We start from the raw sequence: 27,258 nt of genomic DNA, 5'->3' as shown, positions 1-27,258 counted from the left end.
TAGTACTATGACCATTTTTAACTCCTTTTTTCAATTCTGTTTACAGAATCACCCCTTTTTGCTATGACCTTCATAACCAATTGCTTATGTGTAAAACCCATTTATTAGTTTCCGTGATTCTAGGTTGGTTTTATATATATATATATATATATATATATATATATATATATATATATATATCCTAGACATGATCGGTATGGGAATGTCTGCTGCTATCAAATATTAATTAACCTTGAACAATTCTAATAGCAAGACTTTTCCCGGAAATAAAACATGTATGCAATACAAACAACATTAAATGTTTACCTTATGAAATTTAACAATAACCTAATTCGCTTTTTATGATTTTTCCTCAGAAATACTTTTTAAAATGGTATGATAATTTATAATATTTTCCGAAGCCAGGGATCTTGAAGAGTTTTAACAAATACAAATATGTTTTATTGATATGTGTAGGTTGAGAATATAATGACAGAATTTGTCCCAGTTCGGAATTTTTAAGGATTTTTTTTACTGTACTACCACATACGGTATCGGGTTTATATGCATAGAAACATTTTCCACTGTGGAAGATGGACTTTCATGCGATATATCGATCCACGTACAACAACCGGAAAACCTTTTCTTCTCCATAAATGTAGATAAAATTTGTATTTATGAACGCAAAACTATACACAAGTTAAGTTTATACCAGTGTAGCCGAAAAGGGAAGCGTGTCTCATGTGTATGTAGTTTCTTGGAAAAGTCTACCAAAAATCAATTCATAAGTATTCTCCAAAGGGGAGAGGGAGGGTGTTGGCTTGAGAACCATCAACAACCTCTCTAGTTTAATGAAGGCCACAATCCTCGGATTACAAATTAGCATTTCATTTGATAAAATATATCCCTCCCTCTCCTACGGGTGTCAAAATGTCCCATAGCCAATCATCACTTCTGTGACACAATATACAACATGGCTGATCTTTACACAATGAACACTACGGTCAATATTAACACGATAAACACCATGACTAATACACAAGTATAACATAATAAACACAGATAACCGGTTATTTATTCAATTTGAAGAACCAAGTAACAAAGTTTAACATACTGTCTAAGTATCCAGTAACCACTTATAAAGCGAAAAGTGGAAATGCAACCAAATCATAAGGGGCATTCAAATAAGCTTCCACGTGGATATATGTACTGTACGTGTGTACTTATTTTAGCGTATTTTAAATTTGGCGCAGTTGGAACTGGTGAATTATTAGTGTAATCGTGATTTAGCATTAAGAGATTGATCACTGTTAGTTATCTTCATCTTCTGTATATGAGAATGGATAGAGAATTTCATCACAATAATAAAGTAGCTCTCTTGCTTCATCGCCAAATTCGTTAAAATTTGAATAGCGCTAAAATAAGTACATGAACAGCATATTGTGTTCTCTAAAGTCCTCTCAAAGTATTCCAGGTTAAGGTAGAGATAACTAAAATGATGTTCTTCAAAATAAAAAGAACATTTTTATTGGAAATCTAGTATCTTTAAAAGTCCTTTCAGTTCAACAAAAATGGGTCAGTATCAAAATAGCGTTACACTTTCAAATTAATTCTATAAAATATCAAAAAGCAACAACATTAATAGTGTTTCAAAATGTCCATACATTTTCCAAGTTATTTTCATGAAATTTGAAATTATATTTTAACGAAAAAAATAAAATGTATATTTAAATCATAATATTAATAATCTTTAAACCATTATTGCAAAACTGGTTTTGTCAATATATAAAAGTTTTAGGGAAAAGTCATGAGTAATTGCTACCATACAGATATTCTAAAATTACTAAACAAAAATACTGTGAGAAATACATTTTCGTGAGACTAAACAAAACTGGATCTACTGTTTATTTGAAAATTTCACACACTTCAGAAAGAATTCATTCAATGATCCATGAGCATACCAACATCAAAATTATAAAAATTATAAAAAATTATAAAATTCAAACTGCATATTCTGTGGATTGTGAAGATCTGAAATTTTCATACTTAGAGAGTTTCATTAAAAAAAACTTGGCTAGATTTTTCAACCAAACACATGTGCAGGTCTCTCACAAAAGCTGTCTCAATCATTCTGAAGTTCAATGAGCAAAATAAATCAATATTCTTACAATAAACATCATAATGTATGTAAAACCAAGACACCCTCAAGCAACTGAACTAAATACAACAGCATAAAAAAGAATTGACAAAACTTAAAGCTATGTGTAGATAATTAACATTGATCACTTCAGTGATATTGAACATCATGAAATACAACATCGAAATATAAACATTTACATTTCCGTGGTTTTGCCTTCGATATCTTTATAAATTGTAACGATAGCCATTTTTTTATGAATGCATTGCAGTTGTAAACGATGCACGTAGGAATATTGATAAGTATAGTACGTACTATTTTAATGGTTGGGAATTCCAACAGAAAGGAAAGTAGATTGTAAATGTAAGAAATAAATTTCATTTCTGAAAATTCATAAAGTGCATTATTTCTTGAATATCTGTTCTAAATCTAAGGATAAAAAAAATCATTTATTAAGATTATGCAATGAAAAAGTAACAAGAGACCAATAGGCCTTTTCCGTCACCAAAGCATCACTAGCCCTGAGGGCTGCGAAATTTATAATAATTTTCCTGTTCTGCATGTCTAAGCTAAATTCTAATACTCAGCAGTTTTGGTAAATTCTTGGTAGTTTTCCCCCACCCCTAAGGCCCTGTGGGTGGAGGGGTTCTGAAATTTACAATGTATATCCCCCTTGTCCCTAAGATGCTTCATACCAAATTTGAAAAGAAGTGGAAGGGTAATTATCAAGAAGTTTACAATATATACAAATGTTACCGGAACTGTCCATTAGCAATACTTTAACAGGTGACCTAAAAGATCAAATACCTTTAATTTTAAACATTTGACTTTTGAATTACATTTATCATGTAAATACAGAATATTTAGCTGCAAAACTGTAGCTATTTAAAGGGGAAAATGATACGCTATCCTTATTTTTTCATCTTAAAATCAACACCTAACAGTTGCAAATTTACCATTTAAATGGTATAATACATGTACATAAGTACCACTGTGAAAGACGTTTTTTTTTTAACTTGCTGGAGCATTATCAAATGACCACAAACCTACATTGTACATATACAGTACACGACAATCCGACTAGAATGCATTAAAATATACAGAAATTGAACTTGGTAAAAAATAGAATTCTTAAGCATTTCTTTAATGAAAATGGGAATGTTTCGCATTAGAAAAACAAAAACAAAACATACTGTAACAGATAATAACAAATAAGAGAGTTTATGTAAGTCTAGTTTAAATATGAAATAGATATAAATGCATGACCATATGAAGTCACGTAAAATAACATAAAAAAGATTCGCTGGTGGTACCATACAACATACATACACACCCCAATTTCTTTGGCCGTACCTTCCATTGAGAAATCACATGTAGACATAAAAATCATTCATAAATAGAGCATCTTTATACATCAGAAAGGTTAGGGAATGACATCATAAAGATTACTGGGTATTTATAACACTAACATTCAGAAAATGGAGGGCACCTGCCTAAACGAAGTCAATATACTTCTAAGTTACGATGCCACGATCATGGTGACTCACTGACAAAATGCACAGAATGCTAAACATACACTTCCAAGTTACAATGCCACGAAACACACAGACTTACCGACAAAATGCATGAAATGCTAAACATACACTTTCAAGTTACAATGCCACGAAACACACAGACTTACCGACAAAATGCATGGAATGCTAAACATACAGAGAGCAGACAGCCCCGCCCACATGGATGTCTGCTTTATTGATCAATAGTGTACTTGTATATGCACACAATCTGTGCAACCTTACCTCCACATTTTCCAAGTAAAATGTATGTACATAATGTATATACAGTATACAATTTTGAGCATTGGAATATGATTTTTAAATAGAACAAAAACTGGACTAGTTTCAGGATAAATAGTAAGTACATTGTATATGTGTTATTTCTTTATATATTACTATGGTAATCACAACGGCAAGAGATTAAAATACCCTGAATGAATGATATCTGCGATACAAATATCCTTACATATATTGATACATGTATTGTATTTCAACCACAGGAGCTCAGTCTACGCCCTATTTCTTACAAGAACTGGTATGCGTGTTTAATATGGCTCTCCGTGACAAAATGAATTTAGTCCAGCCCCGTGACCCCAGTGTAGAATATCTTGTACATAAAGCATTTATCAGCAACAACTAATCTCGACAAGCCAGTTCCACACATAATGAACACATTGTAGAGTAAAAATGATACCAGCCCTGCTCGCGTAATGCATGATTACGTGAAAACAGAGCAGTCCGTAATATATGTATATACATGTAGTAACACAATAATGTGCAAATTATGTTTAGGGCAAAAATAGTTACACATATTGCCACGCCCACTTTGATTAGACACTACATTAAGCAGAACAAAGCACACAACAACAAATGGTTCTATAGACATCCTCATCTGCAAATGATAAAATGGTTTCACCAGCATTTTATGAATCTGGACAAAATGTATAATTATGTAACACCCTGTTCTCTATCTTCATAAGCACGAGGGACTATCCTTCCAAAATTACGATTTGTTGTCTTTAAATACAGAGATAGCATGAAATTCTGTTGTAAAAATCTATCTTCAAAAGCATATATTTATACTGCCAATGTTTTTGCCTTTGATATCCTAACAGACTGTAATAACTTCCTTATCAACACGCTGCAGTACCTAACAACGCACAGAAGTATCTTGATAAATACAGTACATCAATTTCAATGGCTGGGAAATCTGACAGATTTGAAAGCAGATTGTAAATATAAGAGATGAATTTCATTTTTCAAAATACATGATGGTACATGTATGAACTGCAATGCTTTCTGTCGGCATACCTCTTATGAAATGCCAACACACGTACTTCATAAAGTAAGCTGGTGTGAAGCACCACAGTCCATACCCACATGTATTTTTAAGATTAAAATTCATTTCTTAAATGAGCGACTAACATACCAAAATTGTAATTTGGTATGTATAAATAGAAACTTGGCACAAACCTATGTTGTAGAAGTGTTTAGATAATTAAATTCATTATCAAACTTTACTGTTGTAGAAGAGTTCTGCTTCCTGTTTCCTGTTTCTCTCACAAAATATGCCCCCCACCCACCCTCTTCACATATTTATTTCCATTTTTCCTACATGTGCTTGTTGAATTCTTGCAGGATGGCCTCCACTTCCTTCTTGTCTTGTGTGGTGCCATTGTCCTCTTCCTTCCTGATGCCCATCAAACACTCACACAGTTCTGTCAGTCTGTGCTGGTGTTCAAAATAATCGGAATTCTTCACAAGGAGTTTCACAAGGATCAGAATGGACGATCTCAACTGAAATCAAAAACAAGACACACATATAGGTGTGTTGGTTGCTATAACGACCGGCAGAGACCGACATCATCATTGAAAAGGTTATTTTCTTTTCTAAAATGCTAGTTTCCGGTTTTGTATCTAAATTTACCATAAAATGTAAAGTTAATGAACAGTGATCTGAAAGAAACATTTTTGATATTATTTTACCTGTAAAATAATTTGGTTTATCTACTTAACTTTATCAGCATTCTTTATATGTATGAACTGAGTTGACGTAATAATAGTTTTACAAATAACTCCCCCATTTCTATTTTGTTGCTATGGCAATATCTCTCCACGACATATAAAATTCGTATTTTCATTAGAATTATTCATCAAATTATATCAACTACGTCTTAAAAATTGAAGGATAAGGAATGAAAGTAATATCTACTCATTGTAGATGATACAAAGTAAGTTGGGGCAATTCAGGCTTTTTGATAAAATCACTCTCATTCCTAAAGTATTTTCTTTTTGTTCTCATCCTAAGTGGAATGGGAGAAGAAATAAAATTCACTCATTATTCTTGAAAACAAAACATGAAATTTTCAATGCCTAAGTAATCCCGTTCAAAATCCATTATTTAATGGTATGAAAAATTAAGGCTGGAATAAAAAGACAGGGTTATTACAAGAATTGTTTTTTGATGTTCAAACAAGACAACATAATATGTTGAAGTACTCTAAGGAATCAATCCAGCCCCTACCTTGTCCCCTGACTGGAGATCTGTGAGGAGCCTTATCAGGATGTCTATCAAGACCTTGGCATCGTTCACATACAGCAGGGAGGCGGTGCCAGTTTGACTGTACATGTCAATCATAAACTTCAACTGGGATTGTACAGGATAAGTTTGGTGGTCGAACATCTTCACAGGGTCCTCTGAAATCAATACAAATCAATATCAATCAATGCAAATCAATATCGATCAATACCCATTAATACAAATTAATATAAATGTTTCTCATAGATTTTATTAACCCTTTTAAAACTGGATTCTTTAAAATCAGTATGAATATGAATTTTCTCACAGAGAGATTATTACTCGTTAATTTTACTAGGTCCTCGAAGCTCAAAATAAATAACAAATACAAATATACATGTATATGTTCCCATGGTGATATCAAAACTCTTTTGGATCCTCTACTTAATCTTAAATAAGACAGGATGCCTTGACATGAAGATATGATTGATTGTTTGTCTGTTTTATGTCCAATCAAGAATTTTCCATTCATATTGAGACATCACCAGCTATAGAGGAAGGACCACAAATTTAGACCTATGCTTAGTGCTCATGGCCGTAGCAGTGAGAGTTCTTTATCGTACCAATGCCTGCCATGACATGGGACCTCTGTTTTCAAGGTCATATCCAAAAACCCCTGATTTTCACTTCTAAGTTTATGTTTCGAGTGTTTGGCAAAGGAGCTATCACTAGCTATGTTAACATCCTAGGGTTGACACGAGCAGGGCTCAAACTCATGACATAATGGTAAGAAGCAAACGCTCTACCAATGAGCTAACACATGAAAATAGGTTTTTTGTAAATACTTTGGTACATGTATACAGTACCCACAATGATATTCTTGACATGATAAACGATAGAACACGATACACGCACGATAGGATAGGATACACAGTAAACCTGATAAACGCAAAACCTGATAAATGATCTTCATGATAGACCTGATAAACGCAAAACACGATAAACGATCTTCACGATAAACAGAAAACCTGATAGAAATGTTATAAATTTAGAAACAATTTAGACAAAAACGAAATTTTGATACCTACATCATAATTACATTATGTTGATAATGATATTGAAGGATTTCAATATTCATTATATACCTAAAACATATAATTTCTTTAATCCATGGTTGTACGTTTTTAAAAATAATATTTATGGTTTTTTACGCCATCACAGCTAAAATCACAAAACTAAAATATATACGGTATTGAATTCATTATATATCTACAGTGGAGCCTCGGTAATCCGGACGCCATTAATCCGGATGCTTCACCTTCCGGATGATTTTTCTAGGGACGAAATTTTTATACATTATTTTGCATCATTAATCCGGAAATTCGCGTTCCGGATCCAGACGGCCACTTTTTACTACAAAACGTTATAATGCATTGAAAATTGTACCGTTAATCCAGATGGTAATTTTGTTTAGGGAAGGTCTGTGTCAGACAATTCTAGCAAGGCGTAAATTATAAAGAAAACAAGCCAAACTGTCTAATTGAAGCGATTACCTGTACCCTGTCAACACCTCCCTCCAATTAGGTGGTGTGTGCTTATAAGTCCGTTAGATAGCATGTGCCGATCGAGACATTGTATTGTCAATTTTCGCACATAAGATTTTTATTGCGTGTAGTGTTGAATTTTGTAAATACATCTGTTGCATATTATTTTATAGTCTTGATCAATACCCTAATAGTATTAATAAATCAAACATCATGGCGTAATGGTATTTTTTTTTAACTGCTAAACATATCAGTTGTAATGATTCGTAAATTGATATCAGTTTATTTAAATCTAAAGAAGTGTAGATTATACTTCTAGTTGATTGGCGTGAAATATACATGGATGTTCATGCACATGTATATGTAGTAAGTTTTTAACGTTTAGAATGTCACGCATGTAGAATGTACCTGTGTACGATTGATTCATGTTACGATGTTGTAGAGTTTTATTACTTTCGAATTTTTAAACTCTGGGTAGAAGTGAGAAAATTACCATTTTAAGGAAAATGACAATTAAATTCTGTATGTACCTGTAATGTTAGTTTCACCCGAGTTTTGTTCCGTTATTATCGCATCATGAAAATAATAGGTGTGCGTGACTAGATCAAAGCAGTAGTAGGTCTTGATATTACGAGCTTAAATGATTTTGTTCTCCCGATACTGTCTTGGATAATTATAGAATAAGAAATATGAACTCTGGCAGATTGAATTTTGGTTATAAAAGAATGTTGTCAACTGACATGATAATCACAAAATTCTTATATCAACTTTGGACGATGAAGATTGTTCTAACAGACCGCCGAACCCGTGAATCGTGACAGATGGAAATTACCAGCCTCTTTAAGAAGTAAATTTGTGATAAAATGTTTGAAGTGTAAATGATTATGTTAGTTACTAATGATTTATTTACTTATAGTTACATAAAGTGCTTCATTATTTGTTTTAGTGCATACGGTACACAGTTTTGTATATTTATACGTAGGGGTCATATGTATGTACAATGTAAACACAGGCAAATACACTGAACACGTACATTAAATTTTAGTGCTTTGAAATACATGTAAATGTTAACATTATCATAATTTATTTACTAATGCAAAAGGTTAAATCCAATGATATAATGTGTTTAATTTACTATGCATCAATAAAGTACGCACGTATTGGTTACTTATTCAAAGGTAGAAAATATGCGATTCAATTATCCGGATGCTTCATTTATCCGGACGCTTTAGCTGGGAACCAAAGTGTCCGAATTAACGAGGCTCCACTGTATATGAATTTTCTCAGCCAACGATTCTAAAACTTATATTGTCACCTAATGTTTACTCTCTTATTCTAATGTCTATTATCTTTAATATGAAATAAAACCAAGTAATATTTTGTGTGTAACAAAGAGGGGTTATTTTACATCAAGCTCTAAGATCACCGTTCATTCAACAACGACAGTTATTTTCATAACGACCGGTTTAAAAAATTAACTGTACTACACCATATGCTCATATGAGAGATATTTCGACACTATGAGTGATAATTGATAGTCATACGTAATTGGAACATATTTATTTGAATTAATATTTTGTTAACAAAAAATAAATAAACTATTACAAACAACATAATCAAAACCTGGCTTGTTTTAAATTCGCAATTTTGAAACGCTTAAAAATGTGTTTAGTGTGTAAAATATTCAAATAATCATTAAAACCAGCATAAATTTCCAGTATCTACACGTGAGACTATTGGTACATGTGTACATGTACAAGTAAAAAAAAACAACAATGACAGCTGAATCGTACCCAGTTGAGCAGAAATTTGTGGGATGCAACACCCTAGCACCCTTTTAAAACTTAATCTTCAAAATGTGTGAAATATAATGTCCCTGAGAATGCTTGCTGTCAAAACACGGGTGATACACAAAATCAGATACAGTGAAACTTCTCTAAACCGGCCGGCTCTCGGACCTGAAAAAACGGCCGGTTTAGAGGGATGGCCGGTATACCGAGAATTTAGCAATTATAGACGTTTTATCTCAATATTCACAAAGTAGGTACTGTTCACTTTGATCCTGTGATCTATGATCCATTATCGGTGGAGATTAAATTAGTCCGCTTGTACCTAAAGGTAATTATGAATTACAAGAAATAATCTCGCTGAAATCATCTAATTTTAAACTGAAAATCTATAACATGATACATAAAGAAAACACAGAGGCCTATTATGCATATTATTGGAATTCCTTATAAAAGCTTTGTTTACATTCATCGCTTATGTCATTAACAATTTTGTTTTGACGTTTTTAAAAAGTACAGTAGTAAATATGAAATTGTAATTTGAATACTTCTTTGGAATTTTAAGTCTATGGAAACCAAGAAAATTAATCTATCTTTTAATAATTATCATTAACCGTCATGGGTTTGTTCTTTATTAACTACCGCTTATATCCATACGATAGCATCGTGAAACAATATGGCGTTTGATACTGTATTCATTCCTTATGTTCCTAACTGTTTTTTACATGTTGTACAGATTTGGAAGGGTCTCTTGGATTAGCTAAGTGTCAATTAACACCTTTGACAGCACAGGTAAACAATAGAAATTAAAGATGCCACTAGTGTTTTTCACACCTCCAGTTGATAATTTCCCACCTGGCCATTCCATCAGTCAATTGCACACCTGGACGATCTTGATCAACCTCTGGCCAAAATTTTCTTGTCTTCAAAAAGTGGCCAGTATGTTAAGGGTAAATTACACATGTTTGTTAACAAATGTAAAGTGACCAATGTCCGGTTTTCAGGGGTGGCCGGTTTTGTAAGACTTTTTTTATAAAGAAATGTTAAGATTTCTGGCGGGACTTTGAAAATCAGCCGATATTCAGGGAGAACCGGTTTTCTGAAGGGCCGGTTTGGAGAAGTTTCACTGTATAAGGAAGCACACAAGTTCAGTAGTTGGTATATAAGTAGAATACAGGTGAAAAAAAATCGGAAGAAAAAGAACCATTATTAAAATATATGTAATAAACAATGTAATTTACTGACTTTTCCTTTCAAATGAACTCCAGGTTATGGAGCTTTCAGATTTACTGTCCTCGGTTTGCTCAGTAAACCACTGCCTACTTTCCAGACTACTTAGAATGAAATTTTCACCCTCTCTCTGGACAGACAAATAGCTCTTCTTCTGCCTTAAAATCGACAGCTTTATGTTCTCCTTTAAACATACTGTCTTTCCTCGATTCCTAAAATTAGCTTCTTTAACAAAACGAATAAAGCTTTCGGAAAGTATCATACTTTTCCATTAGATTTAATATACGATCCTGAAAGTTTCCAAAACTACGCGATAAACGATTTTCACGATAAACAGAAAATCTGATACACGCAAAACACGATACACGATAGACCTGATAAACACAAAACACGATAGAAAACGGAAAACCTGATACACAATAGGATAGGATACACGCACGATACGATTGGATACACACACGATAGGAATGTCAAGAATAACATTGCAGGTACTGTATATACATAGTTCTGAAATAAAACAAGATGTCTTTGTGAAACACAAATGCCCCAATGATGGCCAATTCCAAAGATGCCAAGGTCACAAGGACAAATATCTTGGTACCAGTAGAAAGATCTTGTCATAAGAAATGCTCTTGTGCAATATGAAAGCTCTAATATTTACCATTTAGAACTTATAACCAATGTAAAAAAAAATCTAAAAGTAGGTCAAATGCCAAGGTCAAAAGGTTTAGTACCCACGGATAGGTCTTGTCACAAGGAATACTCATGTGAAATATCAAAGCTTTAGCACTTACTGTTCAAAAGTTAACAGCAAGGTTAAAGTTTTCAAAAAGCAGGTCAAACTCCAAGGTCAAAAAGTTGGTACCCACGGAAAGGTATTGTCGCAAGGAATACTCATGTGAAATATCAAAGCTCTAGCACTTACTGTTCAAAAGTTATTAGCAAGGTTAAAGTTTCAGACAGAATGACAGACAGGACAAAAACAATATGCCTCCCGACCTTCGATCTCGGGGGCATAAAAAGAGGCCTATGGGCCACATTACTCAACTGCGCAACCTTGGCCCTGCTATTCATCAGCTGTAACAGTTGTGATTTCTTATAAAGATTTTTTTCCCATGAACAATTTTGACCCCACATTGTAGCCCCAACCTAGCCACAAAGGGTCACAACATAAAGACAACATGGGGATGCCTCACCACCGATATGACTATCATGAATGAAGGTCAAAGTCATAGATCACGATATGAATCTAATCCTGCCATAAGAAATCTATATACAATATGAAAGCTCGAACTTATTAAATAGTTCAGGAGAAATTGAATAGTATGGTTTTCTTAAATGTAGGTCGAACTCCAAGGTCAAGGTCAAACACCAAGGTATCAAATGAATGGTTTTGCCATAATGAATCTTTATTTAGGTGATATTTGATAGGTTAAGTTTTCTTAAAAGTAGGTCAAACAAACTCCAAGGTCAAGGTGTAAAGGTTAGAAACTTTGGTACCAAACAAAGGTTTTGTCATGTCATAAAGCTCTCAAGTAAATTTCAACTTTTCTGTCCCAATGGTTCTTAAGAAAAGGATTTTTAAAGAATTTTCCAATTGTGGTCCCTTCCTACCCCCGAGGGCCATGATTTGAACAAACTTTATTCTACTATATATGATGAAACTTTCCTATAAATTTCAACTTTTCTGGCCCACTGCGTCTGTGGCCCCACCCTACATCCAGGGGCTGTGATTTGAACAAACCTGAATCTGCACTATGTCAGGAAGCTTTCGTGTAAATTTCAACTGTAGTGGCCCATGTTTCTTGAGAATATTTCTAAATGACCCCATCCTATTTTTGCCTTTCCTTAATGATCTCTCCTTTCTAAGGGGCATGGACCTGAATTTGAAAAAAAGAAACTAGAGCCCCTTTGCCCAAGGAAGATTTCTACCAAGTTTGATTGAAATGGCTAAGAAAATAAAAGTGTGAAAATTTTACAGACAGACAATGGGCAAAAACAAAAATGATCAGAATGATTCACTTGAGCTTTCAGCTCAGATGAGCTAAAAATATCAAACACACCCCTCAGGCTCAATTTTCATTTTCTTACAAAATATTGGGACTTCATGAGATTATTCTATGAGTATAAGGTAAATAATTCCTATTACATTTGTAAGCCCTAATTTTGATTTTTCTACCTCCTCTATTGAAGATCTGCAGCAGTTTCTCTGTGAAGACCTTGACCGTTCCTTTCTTGGCTAGTACAGTCATTATGTCATTGGTCTCCTGGAATGGGAAGTGGAGATTATAGGCCAGTAACAAACTGACCAGTAGGTCGGTACACAGGTCATCATGGTCAGACGTGACTGGATTCTCTATCATCTCCAAAACATCATCTAGGAAGTCCTCATTCATGGTTTCTGATGAATAAGAATAAATTACATTTTGCAGGTATTTTGTCATCTTCAATATAATTTTCTTACTTTAATTGATAAACATGTTAACACTGACTCTCACATACTTGAAAAACTAGTTTGTATTCTACTGGCTATGCGTGCCAATATAATTATAGCGCATAGATATACAGTGATCCCCCGCTATATTGACACCCGTTATTATGCCATCTCCGCATATTGCCAAAAAAGTTCAAAGTCCCGTTTTCCTCGCTATGTTAAACCTCATTATAACGCCATCCCCCGCATACCGACAACCTATTTACTGGTACGATTTGGTCAATTTCCGTATAATCATCCCCGCTAACTATCGCTAATCAACCGCAGGAAAATTTCAGTGAGTAGGCTTAAGCAATTATCTGCCATTAGTCCTCAAGGTATCAAAGTTTAGATCAGATAATAAGTTACATGAATTATAATCAACTGAGTTCTGATATGCAGTATTGTTTTTGAAATCTAAGTAGGGCGGACACACCTAAGTGTGTTGGCAGTGTTTTCCATTCATTTCATTTGAACAGGCCCATTTAGAATTGTAGCAGGCCAGGGGGGGGGGGGGTATGGGGGGGATTCCCCCCACCCCCCCATGAAATTTTGGAAAATTAGACACAAAATCCTGCATTCTGAGGCATTTCAGGGGGCAAAATGACCCTTGTTCATATGCCACTTTTTAACCTACATTTTTAAATATATACCAAAGGGTTGAACATTTTTACCTCAGACAAGTTAGTCACAGTGGTGTGAAATACACACCTTTCCGATGTTTTGACTGAAAGAAATCATGTAATGTATTCGTTCGACGCTTCATTATTTTTCACTGCCATGTGCTTCTCACGCGCAAGGTGAGAATTTAAAATATCGTCCAATCAAAATCGCCGTTTCAAAAAGCTCTCGATAAAAACATAAACAAGGAAGAAATATGAAAGATATTTATAGCCAACCAATTGCTATTGCATACATTCTTTGCAAAGATCGATCGTGTAAATCAACATCACTGATATTGACAAAATATTATTTTTTGATTTTTTTATATTTGAACCGGCCAGAAAATCGTTTGAAACGGTCAATTTGGCCGGCGGCCGGTTCTTAGGGAAAACACTGTGTTGGACATAAAACAAAAACTAGAAATCATTAAATAGCCTTCCGTTATGCGTCATTTACGACCACTGGACGCCAGGATTATCCAGGCATTCAAAGCATGATGTAGTAGATAAAATTTCTTTGATTTCTTATGACAACTGTACACATACCCCTCTCCCCCGCCCCCGATATAATGCCACCCCCGTTATAATGCCAAAATTGCCGAGGTACAAATGTTGGCGTTATAACGGGGGATCCCTGTATTCTAAATAAAATGCAACTGTGACACTACACTATTACTATATTCATTGGCTGCACTACTCTCCATGGCATCCTCCTACATTTTATTTTCATTATGTGTTCCTAGAATTATATTTTCTACAGTAAAAATTTATTACCATGAAGGTTAACAGGTACAGGTTCACCGGTACAATATATCATGGTTAACACCAGAGTTACGTAACTTAGTCTCTGAGCATCTGAAAAGAGAGAAACGAAAATACCCATACACGATCAAAATATGTGAAACAGGGCGCACTGCAAACATTTTCTGATGTCATGAAAAACTCTCAAACTCGGATTCATGACATAAATGAAGTATGGTAATCAATTCTTTTTTTAACAACATACAACACATTCCTTTCTCAAAAATGATAAATTTTAATACAACATATGTTCCTTTCAGATTGAATATCTCAGTGGTTTTTAATAGATACAGTATGAAGTACAGGAGATGAGAAATCATGAATGACTTGTTACAATGATTTCTGACATCAGTTCTAGAGGTAATATGGAGTACAGGAGATGAGAAATAATGGACGACTCATTACCTTGGTTTTGGTTTGAGATTTCTGACACCAGTTCTAGAGGTAATATGGAGTACAGGAGATGAGAAATAATGGACGACTCATTACCTTGGTTTTGGTTTGAGATTTCTGACACCAGTTCTAGAGGTAATATGGAGTACAGGAGATGAGAAATAATGGAGGACTCAAGACCACAAAGAGCTCCGAATACCTTCAGCAAGGACAATCTTAACGGCAATCGAACCTCCTGAAAGGCAGAGGGAAAGACTGTTTAATTCAAGCACTTGTCATGTTGGCATGGAAACAAACTGAGAAATATAACAAAATCTGTTCAATAATCACTACTGAATTATTTCAGAATGATTATGTTTTTAGAGTGATATTTCAATTACAAGTGTCAACACGTTGCCACGAGTTATGTTCCTTTAGCGAGTCAGCAAAAAGTCCATCGGTGAAAAGCCAAGTTTTTCATTTTTACTCTACGATATGTAAGAGGTTACTACTGTGCAATATAGCCATTTATTACGTTTTCATACAAGTTTTTGGGTTAATTGCCCCACTCTGGGGCATTATTGTAGTTGACTGCAACTGATGGAAAAAAAATAAGAAATGTCAAAGCTACAGATCAGGAAAAAAAGGCCTTCATAGGGAAAAACGATTTTTTCATCGAAAGACGGCAGACAGGAAAGTAATTTGCACAAACTGTTGAACCAATGTTTTGCAGCACATAATTTTACTCCAACAAGTTCAAGCCTCAGTTAACGTCCCTTATATAATCTCACCTTGAACCTCTAGAATGTTGAATTACACATAATTCGATTGTTGAATAATATTCATTACAGGCATAGGGTCTAAGATATTGGTTAAATTTTGCATGTTCCAAAAAGGTGGTGAAATTAAAGATCATAACTAGAAAATCACAAAAAGTTCTTCAGAATGTTTACAAACACATTGGATACGATAGTAATTACAAAATAATTCTCATTTGCCTAAACTGGTACCCTGTTGACTCCGCATATCTTAAGTTTGTGTGTAGCCACCAATCAGCGGGGTACCAGTTTAATACATTGTCCTCCAGACAAACATTTTATAAAGGACTAAAATGTCAAAATGACTTCAATTTCACAGCGCTGCAGCTATAGATAACTCATAATTAATAGTACAAATTTGTATTTTGGAGTTCTTCTTGCAAAATATTGTGATGTTATTTTTGAGATAAAAGATAGACCCCTTTAAAACAGTTGTTGGTAAAAATTGCTTTGCTATTTAACTCGCATATACATGTAATGCAACAATGGCCTTTGAGGATATCATCATACAATTCCAATCAATTGTGTTTAGTAATTTGCTTCATTTTGTACTTTAGAAATAAAGACTTTCTTTTTCATATAAATTATAAAAACTATGTAAGCGGTGAAAAAATAAAGAAGTTCATTTTTGACCAGTTTGTTATATAACCTGGGTTTAGATGCACTTTAATACCTACCATCTGATAATACTGCACCAAGCTGTGAATACAATCATAGCCGTCCGACGCTACAGCATGGCGGCAGGTGGAGGGCTTGGCATTTTCCTTTGAAAAAATATAAATCAAATCACCATGATCACAGTACAGATTTTGTGAAGCATAGTTACGAAAGAACAGTCAAATTGCTTTGAGGAGCGGTTCCACCTACAAATCACAAAATAATGAAAATGTGTGATTTCTCCTACCTACAAATCACAAAATAATGAAAATATGCGATTTCTCCTACCTACAAATCACAATAATGAACAATAATGTGTGATTTCTCTTACCTACAAATCACAATAATTAACAATAATGTGTGATTTCTCCTACCTACAAATCACAATAATTGACAATAATATGTGATTTCTCCTAAATGAGCAAACAGATAATAGTTTTTCAAAATTCCATAATACTATGGGTGAATGACAATCCTTAAAAAGTTTGATATACTGCTTAATTAAGCATCACAGATAACTGACAGAACGATTCTAAGGATTACTAAATGTCCTGTATGGGAAATACAGAGTTATCTAACATTTCTAGAGACTTACTAAATGTATGGGGGAGAGAGTTATCTGTCCTTTATATAGTCATACTACAGCAAAAATTGAGATACTTGACTTATTTGGAACAAAATATTTTTTAAATTTTACTTGTAGCCTATCCATTGATGATTAACCATCTGCATGATTCTTATAAGGACTTATCAGTAATTTGTTAAATTCAGATCAGTAATTCATTAAATTCATATCAGTGATTCATCAGTGATTGGTTAAATTCCAAGCAGTGATTTGTTAAATTCCGTGCAGTAATTTGTTAAATTCAGATCAGTGATTCGTCAGTGATTTGTTAAATTCCAAACAATGATTTGTTAAATTCCAAACAGTGATTTGTTAAATTCCGATCAGTGATTTGTTAAATTCTGCTCAGTGATTTGTTAAATTCTGCTCAGTGATTTGTTAAATTCCAATCAGTGGTTTGTTAAATTCCGATCAGTGATTTGTTAAATTCCGATCAGTGATTTGCTAAATTCCGAGCAGTGCTTCAATTCATTACTCTGCTTTAAACAGATAGATGTTCATCATGTGTAAGTTAATCACAAACAAACTTCACTGTAGCTGATGTAGTTGATCATGTTTGCAAATCAACAGCAAAATATAAACAGTCAAATCTAAATGAAACATATATCACATCAACTTATAATGCCAGTCTGATTAAAATCAAATCCACTTTTGTGCTGTAATCTACCTAAGGACCTGATTTAATTGGAATAACATAATGCTAATACATTAACTACCTTAACATCATGAATGTTAGTGTCATTAAAATACACATCACAGGCCACAGTAGCCTAGTGGTTAGTGTGCTTGCTTTGCAGGCCTGAGGGGTCTTAGATTCCATTTATGTCATCTCAAACGAAAGTCTTCTTCCTTGAGGGCACTTCATACAATCAGAATGGATGCATGAATTGATATATATTTTTTGAATAAGTTTAGCCATAATTAAAGTCTTACAAAATAATGGCCTTGTAAATTTTCTGTGATGTTCAAAAGTTGAAATATAATTAATACCCTTCCAACAAATCCCCCAACCCTCATCTTCCAACCCCACTGTTTTGGACTTCATTGAGAAAGCACTGGGAAAAAAATTACACTCCATATGGTAAATTGGATTAATTTCATTTATAAAAACATAAATTTAGTTTTCATTTTCATCATCTTTTTATTTAAAAAGTTTGTTGGTAGCAAATGTTGTGAACCAGTGCCCAGTGTTACAAGTGGAAGTCGCCGCTCGTTTGAATATGACCTTGAATAACCAAGCGGAGGTGAAAGTATAATGTGTGTCACTTTACATCTGACATCACTAAATAATGTGTCACTTTACATCTGATATCACTAAATAATGTGTCACTTTACATCTGACATCACTAAATAATGTGTCACTTTACATCTGACATCACTAAATAATGTGTCACTTTACATATGACATCACTAAATAATGTGTGTCACTTTACATCTGACATCACTAAATAATGTGTCACTTTACATCTGACATCACTAAATAATGTGTCACTTTACATTTGACATCACTAAATAATGTGTGTCACTTTACATCTGACATCACTAAATAATGTGTCACTTTACATCTGACATCACTAAATAATGTGTCACTTTACATATGACATCACTAAATAATGTGTGTCACTTTACATCTGACATCACTAAATAATGTGTCACTTTACATCTGACATCACTAAATAATGTGTCACTTTACATCTGACATCACTAAATAATGTGTCACTTTACATCTGACATCACTAAATAATGTGTCACTTTACATCTGACATCACTAAATAATTCTAAAATGGGACGTAAAAAAAAATGTGTGTCGCGTTACCTACCACTGGTGACATCACTACACGAGTAAATAATTCTCAAATGGGACGTAAAGCAAACAAAGCGCACCACACTACACGTTACAGTTGTATAAATTTTACAAGTATTCTGAATTCCAGTACCAGTATAGACAGCAGCTCTTCAAGGTAGCCCGAGATGATATGTTGATCCTCGTGAAGAGCCCAACTTCTCTGCTGCGAGTCGTCCTTGCATGCCGTGATTTGGTCCAGCAGTTCTTTGATGCGGACATGATCGTGGCTCAGGTCATCTTCAGACGCAGTGCTGGCCTTAATAAAATTGACAAGATATAACGTAAAATACATCATTATTTACATGCATGCATGTGTACTCTCAGATCAGTATTTTTTTTTACCATTCTGGAATACAAATTCAGTTGAAATGGAATATGAGTATTCAGTATTGTTTGTATAGATGGACACACACCTATTAAACATAATGATTTGTATCACAGTAGATCATTACATGTACGTTTATAAGATATACTTCATCCTGTTTTCACAATAGACACACACGATTCCCGTGTACAATGCATGCATGCTTCACACACAAATATTGACATTTCTAATGTTTTTGCCTTTCATATCTTTATAAATTGTCATGATGGCCATTTCTTCATGAATGCACTGCAGTTGTGAACAATGTGCGTATGAATCTTGATAAATAGAAAATATAGTACACGTAGATCCATTTCAACAACTAGGAATTCTGACACAAATAAAAGGAGAACGTAAATAATCATATGAAATAAATTTCAGTTTCAAAACTACATGAGAATATGAACTGTGATACAAACTGTGAACAACAAAGAACAGAATGAAAATATCACAAAACAAGGTTTGATATTGACGTTGTTTGAGCCTTTTCAGTTCACCTTCGAATTTGAAGTTTCATACAGTTCCAGAGTTATGATCAAAATTTTAACATTGCAAACAGAGAGATTTATGGACTGTCAGGCAGCCATAAAGATTAAATACAATATTGTTGAATTGTTTATTTTTTTTATTTTCACAGGGGAAGGGAGACAATTTTTGTGGATAACAGAATTTTTTCAAGGCTATGGTAACATAGATTTGTGGATTAGTTATTGTTTATAAAGTTCCTTCATCATTAATTATTTCATCGAGGCTGTGAGGTGTTTGGGTATGGGAATGATTAAATAAATCTTGCATTTCTGAATTGCTGCCACTCTTCACAGAATGAACCCTGGGGATCCTTACCTCTTGAAATGTACAGAGTATTTTCTCCATGAGTCCCGCTGTTTGTGGCATCTTGTTGGCGATGTGAGTGAGGACCACCTCGACAGCCAGACAGGACTTATCGTAGCTCAGGTCTGTGTGTCTCCTCACCTCTCCCACCAGTTCTGTAGCCAGGTTAGACGGCAGTGGAATGGTGCTGAGGTTTATAACACTCGGTCTGTCCAGCTGTTTCACCGGGCTGTTGGACACGGACAGACGAGAAGACAAAGATATCACACTCTCAGATTTCAGCATTTTGTTATCCGACGCTGATAACAGATTGGAAGGTCCGGTTGAAAAATCGGATGACCCTACACTGTCGCATGTGTCCACGCAAGGACCAACATCAGAAGTAGGCACACTGAGCCCTCCCGTACTGGTCAGTGGTTGACCGCAAGTGTCCTCTACATGCACCCAGCCATTGTCCTGCTCCTCTGTGTTTTCCGTATGAACCCTTGCTCCTGTTTCTGCGGAGTGGTGAGCTGTAAGCTTTGTTGACTCTTGGGATGTATGAGGACTATGACCTTTATGTTTGGGGGAATGCTGGGAAGAATGTGGACTTGAATGCTTCATCGAATCCTTTGAGGAATGGCGACTTGAGTGTTTCATTGACTCTTGTGAGTCGTGAGTTTTACCATGGAGTTCATGGTGGGGCCATGGACCGTGATCTTCTGGGGGGTGTGAGAGTTGATCCGGTGGGGCATCTGGGGGTGGAGGCGCGTGTCTCTTGGTGTGTCTCTTCTTCAGAGCATCTATAAAATTATTTTATATGTAAATAACGACAGGCATGAACAATCTATATGTAAACTACAGCTGGGGTATTGGAACCAGAGGGATATCTCCTTTGTTGTTCTATTCACTTGTGCAATCTACATTGTTGAGGCAGAAAGCTTTCAATTTGGAAGTGATGTCAAGAGAAAAGTTATGGACTATTTAGCAAATCTAATGTCAGCAGTTTGTAAGTATATATCATTATCATATCAACGAAAATGAGAACAACTAAAGATCTGAGGTTGCTAATGCTGGAATATTGACCAGAAACATTGACACCCTCTCCTTCTCCAATATCAGTGAAATTCCCATATGATGATAACCATTGAACCAAGATTGATAAATTCTAAAGCCGGGATTTGTTATCCCCCAACTAAAATCCTTTACCTGGTTTAGTGATTTATAGACTTTCAGGGTGATCTGCCAGTGCTTTTCTGACCACTAACCAGTGATATGCTTGTGTTTTTCTGACCACTAACCAGTGATATGCTTGTGTTGTTTTGACCACTAACCAGTGATATGCTTGTGTTTTTCTGACCACTAACCAGTGATATGCTTGTGTTGTTTTGACCACTAACCAGTGATATGCCATTGCTTTTCTGACCACTAACCAGTGATCTGCCAGTGCTTTTCTGACCACTAACCAGTGATATACCAATACTTCTCTGACCACTAACCAGTGATATACCAATACTTCTCTGACCACTAACCAGTGATATGCTTGTGTTGTTTTGACCACTAACCAGTGATATGCTTGTGTTTTTCTGACCACTAACCAGTGATATGCTTGTGTTTTTCTGACCACTAACCAGTGATATGCCAGTGCTTTTCTGACCACTAACCAGTGATATGCCAGTGCTTTTCTGACCACTAACCAGTGATATGCTTGTGTTTTTCTGACCACTAACCAGTGATATGCTTGTGTTGTTTTGACCACTAACCAGTGATATGCTTGTGTTTTCCTGACCACTAACCAGTGATATGCTTGTGTTGTTTTGACCACTAACCAGTGATATGCCAGTGCTTTTCTGACCACTAACCAGTGATCTGCCAGTGCTTTTCTGACCACTAACCAGTGATATACCAATACTTCTCTGACCACTAACCAGTGATATGCTTGTGTTTTTCTGACCACTAACCAGTGATATGCTTGTGTTGTTTTGACCACTAACCAGTGATATGCTTGTGTTTTTCTGACCACTAACCAGTGATATGCTTGTGTTTTTCTGACCACTAACCAGTGATATGCCAGTGCTTTTCTGACCACTAACCAGTGATATGCCAGTGCTTTTCTGACCACTAACCAGTGCTTTTCTGACCACTAACCAGTGATCTGCCAGTGCTTTTCTGACCACTAACCAGTGATCTGCCAGTGCTTTTCTGACCACTAACCAGTGATATGCTTGTGTTTTTCTGACCACTAACCAGTGATCTGCCAGTGCTTTTCTGACCACTAACCAGTGATATACCAATACTTCTCTGACCACTAACCAGTGATATGCTTGTGTTTTTCTGACCACTAACCAGTGATATGCTTGTGTTGTTTTGACCACTAACCAGTGATATGCTTGTGTTTTTCTGACCACTAACCAGTGATATGCTTGTGTTTTTCTGACCACTAACCAGTGATATGCCAGTGCTTTTCTGATCACTAACCAGTGATATGCCAGTGCTTTTTTGACCACTAACCAGTGATATGCCAGTGTTTTTCTGACCACTAACCAGTGATATGCCAGTGCTTTTCTGACCACTAACCAGTGCTTTTCTGACCACTAACCAGTGATCTGCCAGTGCTTTTCTGACCACTAACCAGTGATCTGCCAGTGCTTTTCTGACCATTAACCAGTGATATGCTTGTGTTTTTCTGACCACTAACCAGTGATCTGCCAGTGTTTTTCTGACCACTAACCAGTGATATGCCTGTGTTTCTCTGACCACTAACCAGTGATATGCTTGTGTTTTTCCGACCACTAACCAGTAATATGTCTGTGTTTTTCTGACCACTAACCAGTGATATGCTTGTGTTTTTCTGACCACTAACCAGTGATATGCCAGTGCTTTTCTGACCACTAACCAGTGATATGCCAGTGTTTTTCTGACCACTAACCAGTAATATGTCCGTGTTTTTCTGACCACTAACCAGTGATATGCCAGTGTTTTTCTGACCACTGACCAGTGATATGCTTGTGTTTTTCTGACCACTAACCAGTGATCTGCCAGTGCTTTTCTGACCACTAACCAGTGATATGCTTGTGTTGTTTTGACCACTAACCAGTGATATGCCTGTGTTTTTCTGACCACTAACCAGTGATATGCCAGTGTTTTTCTGGCGTGCTGTGTCCGCTATGATGACTGGAAGTCTCTGATCCCGAGTCGCTGTGGCTGTATTCTAACAAATAGTGTTCAGGATTGGATTGTGGTCCGTGCTCTTTCAACACATGATGCCTATGAAGCCCAAGTTTACTGAAAAAAGTTTCAAAGAGACAATTCATTAATACAGTCAAAAACGCTTATATATTAAACATGCTTATAACAAATTCACAGTTATCTATTCCCCTATGAGAGGAAAATAATGAAAATTCATTGGAGGATATAGATTAACAAAATTTGATTAAAACCAACAGTTCTGTTTTTAGGTGGCCCAAGGTTTGCTTTGATCGTGTTTGACTATATTATATGGTAATACAACTGTTAAACATATTGTGAAACCAAGAATTTATCAGAAACTGAAATTTTGGCAATGTAGCATTTAAATTTTTAAATTATGTAATGTACTGTTATAATACTGCAATATTTACATTTCCGATGAATTTGCCTTTAAAATCTTTATAAATTGTTATTATTGCCATATTCTAATGAATGTGATGTATTTGTAATTTTGTAAACAAAACACATGTGAACTTTGATAAATAATCATATGCCTATCTTTAATAACAACTGGGAATTCTAACATCTACAAGAATTTTAAAAAGTAGAATGTAAATACATGCACAAGCTTTCAACAATATTACATGTATAACAATATAATAATTTGTACAATATCTGTTCCCAAGTAAACTTGTTTGCATGGTCTATGAAATGATTTTTAAATGGAGTTTGAAAGCCAATCATTTTCTGTTGTAAGGCTTAAAATAAAGATTTATTTGTTTGATGTACTCCGACCGACCCGTGAAATTTGCCCCGATCCGATAATTTTTTCCACACTTTATAAATTTCAATTTTTTTTTTATTTGCTCCCTGGAAAATAGACATTCTTCGAATTAGTATTAAACTTGATGCCATTATTTTTATTTGGACTAGTTGTTTTACAGAATTCTTGTAATCAAAATGTCCTTAGGGCGTCTTTCGGTTCTACTTTCACTTTGATAATGACCATTTGTTAATCCGGGAACTTTTCAAACACTTTTCTATGTGAACGATCAAATATACCGCATCACAGCTCCAAATCACCACATTATCTACTAACAAGATACATGTAGAGCAAGGAGCTACGAACTCCCCCGTCGAGGCCTGATCGTATTTATGTACAAAAGTTTGAAAGCCATGTTATTTGAATAAAAAATCACGTGGGATAGCGCACCAAAATAATCTATATTTCTGAAAAGGCACGCATATTATTTTGATATGGGGTTATTTAAATGTTATGATGATTTAATAGGTGAACGACACTTTTACTTTGCTGTTAAACTGAGACACACGAATGGAACACGATCATCACAACAATTTGAACGATGCGGGGAAGTCGGCATTAAAATTATATTGGGTAATATTAAAACTTATTGTAAATTGCTGTCGTCATGCAATTCACTTGGATATTTATGGATGACATTAAAGTGTTTAAGTAATTTCTACATGTTCTATTTTGAATGTCGGAATCGACCTGTGGTAATAAAAAGGGGTGTTAATTTATTTATTAACAACTGTAGAGGTCCTCATCTGTGACGAATGCAAAACGTCCTGGGTAAATTTCAGGAGACATTGGAAGATTTACGTGTATTATATACAATGTGTACAAAATGATTGTTCTAAACTCTATTTTGTCTGGCAGTGTTATGGGTTTAATGAAAACATAAGAAAATTTGTAAATCTGATTTTAATAAAAAAAAAAAAAATACCAACCTACCTACCCAACTTGAAAAATGTGGGTCGGAGTACATCAAACAAAAAAATTTTTAATGATGGCCTAAATTTTTTTAATTTTCCCGTGAAGCATTGATTGATTGATTGTATCTTGCTTAACGTCTCACTCGAGAATTTTTCACTCATATGGAGACGTCACCAAGACTGGTGAGGAGTAAGGGTGCTGGGACATACTTTAAATTCTCCCTCTGTTGATGAGAGTAGGAGCCTGTGGCAGCTGCTTGATAGTGAATATTCTGTATTGCTCTGTCTATAGAACTCAGGATCTCCGCCAATGTTGACTGTAAGTTAGCATGTAAATACAATCAAAATATTTCTATATATGGTTCATTAATTCAAGGGGTTTGTGCACATATATTGATTATTTAAACAAATTGATAAATAAATGACTAAATACACTAAATCAGTAATCAATATTATAGCTATGCATTGCCATATCAAGTTAGTAAAATTTCTTTTAATTTTAATCTAATTTAGGTACATGTGCGAGATAATTTCTGACATCTGTCATCATCATGTGACATGCACTTTTCTTAAGCAGTGCCAAGACGGTAGTTACAAGTACCGAGTTTATTTCACAGTACTTGGCACAACTAAGTAGTCAAGTCACGTGGTATATCCAATCGTCTCTGGTTTAAACAATTGAAATATTCTAAGATAAATGATTCTTCCCCTATGCTAGAATATATTGACTCACAGTGTCTTCTTTCTCTACATAACTAGCAGGTACATGACCAATTTCTCCAAATCCGTTCTGAACCAGCAACCATCCATCCTCTCTCTTTTCTAAATCAGTGAACTGGTCACCACTTTCAAACGACAGGTCAAAATTCTTCGTTTTGGCATCATAATTGTACAAGGCCCGATACATCTTGCTGCAAATATGATAATTTTTTTCGTCTGGTCTGGTTTTTATTAAACTGCGTCCATAGTTTTACTGGTTCTTGACCACCAGTTTAAAAAGTCAAGTTGTACGTTAGCAATTTCGTATTCGTACTTTCATTTTTACTTCGGGTTAGTGTTAGACTAACACAGTGTACCCCTGCAAAGTTGTACACTTATTGATGTACACCATCTACACCCAGTACAGGACATGTGTTGGCGAATGCACTGTCAAAATGGCTGGAAAATGGCGAGATGGAAAATTACAGATGTTCCTCTCCGTATATTTTGTTAATTTAGCTGTATACATAAAGCAGAGAATTATCAAAAGTATCTCAGAGGATAATTCCAGTGTATTCCCCTATGTAATCATTTAGATCTACAAGAGTTCAAAATGCATTTTAAAAGGAATAAATGAAACCTTAACGATTGATATTTCGTACAATCATTAAAAACAAGTTCGGTACCAAACAAATCTGACGTACCTGATATTTTTCGGATGTATCACCTCACCCCACCCATCTTCTTTGTGTCCACTTTGTTTGGATGGAAAATTTTGATGATCTCCAGATTTTATTGAGCCTTCTGAATTGAAATGTAGCTTTTCCCAGTCTGATGGTAATGTCCTTGTCAGATCCCCCCTTTGATGTTAGCACACCTCCAAGGTAAGTAATCATTTCTATGTCTTCTATAGGTCTTGTCCATCGATCTTCACTGGTCCTCTTATGTCAGAATTGAGTCTCATTACCTTGATTTTCTTATGGGTTTTTTCTGAGGCCAACTCGACTTGCATTTTTATGTAATCCTGGTGTCTTTTTTTTTTTTTGGATGTCTTGGAATCTAGATCTTCAAGTTTTGTGGTGAAATTTCAGTAGTTCTTTTCCTTATGGAAAACGGGTGGCTCCGTTTGCCTGGTCGGAGTGTGGGGCTCGCGGCGGGTGTAACCGGTGGACAGGGGATGCTTACTTCTCCTAGGCACCTGATCCCACCTCTGGTGTATCCAGGGGTCTGTGTTTGCTTATAGGAGTTATGAGATTGATCACTGTTCGTTATCTTCGCCTTTCCTTGTGTAGTCGACCACCAACAAAAACAGGACTCCAGACATTGTGCAACCCTGTTTCACTCCTGTTGTTACCAGGAACCAGTCGAATTCTTCACCATCTTCTAAGACGGTACATTGGAATGAAGTATCACCATTCTGACCAATTTATCTGGGATGACATAGAACTTCATGATAG

General features: G+C 35.2%; 1 protein-coding gene across 1 annotated transcript; it reads right to left on the bottom strand.

The window, feature by feature from the left end:
* Positions 1-1,034: 1,034 nt before the first annotated feature.
* On the bottom strand, positions 1,035-26,680 carry LOC125654943 (NCK-interacting protein with SH3 domain-like). Its single transcript, XM_056142790.1, has 12 exons — positions 26,506-26,680; positions 25,836-26,320; positions 25,313-25,419; positions 23,304-23,461; positions 20,210-20,979; positions 19,094-19,258; positions 16,552-16,638; positions 15,174-15,312; positions 14,658-14,738; positions 12,928-13,149; positions 6,194-6,366; positions 1,035-5,466 (listed from the first exon to the last, which is right to left on the bottom strand). Exons 2-12 carry the CDS (start codon positions 26,007-26,009, stop codon positions 5,281-5,283), a joined length of 2,262 nt encoding a protein of 753 aa, XP_055998765.1. The 5' UTR covers positions 26,010-26,320; positions 26,506-26,680; the 3' UTR covers positions 1,035-5,280.
* Positions 26,681-27,258: the final 578 nt, after the last annotated feature.

The sequence above is a fragment of the Ostrea edulis genome, chromosome 7 (assembly GCF_947568905.1).
Source record: "Ostrea edulis chromosome 7, xbOstEdul1.1, whole genome shotgun sequence".
NCBI lineage: Eukaryota > Metazoa > Mollusca > Bivalvia > Ostreida > Ostreidae > Ostrea > Ostrea edulis.
Note: the sequence above shows the minus strand (reverse complement) of the source record. Positions and strands in the feature narration are given on the sequence as shown.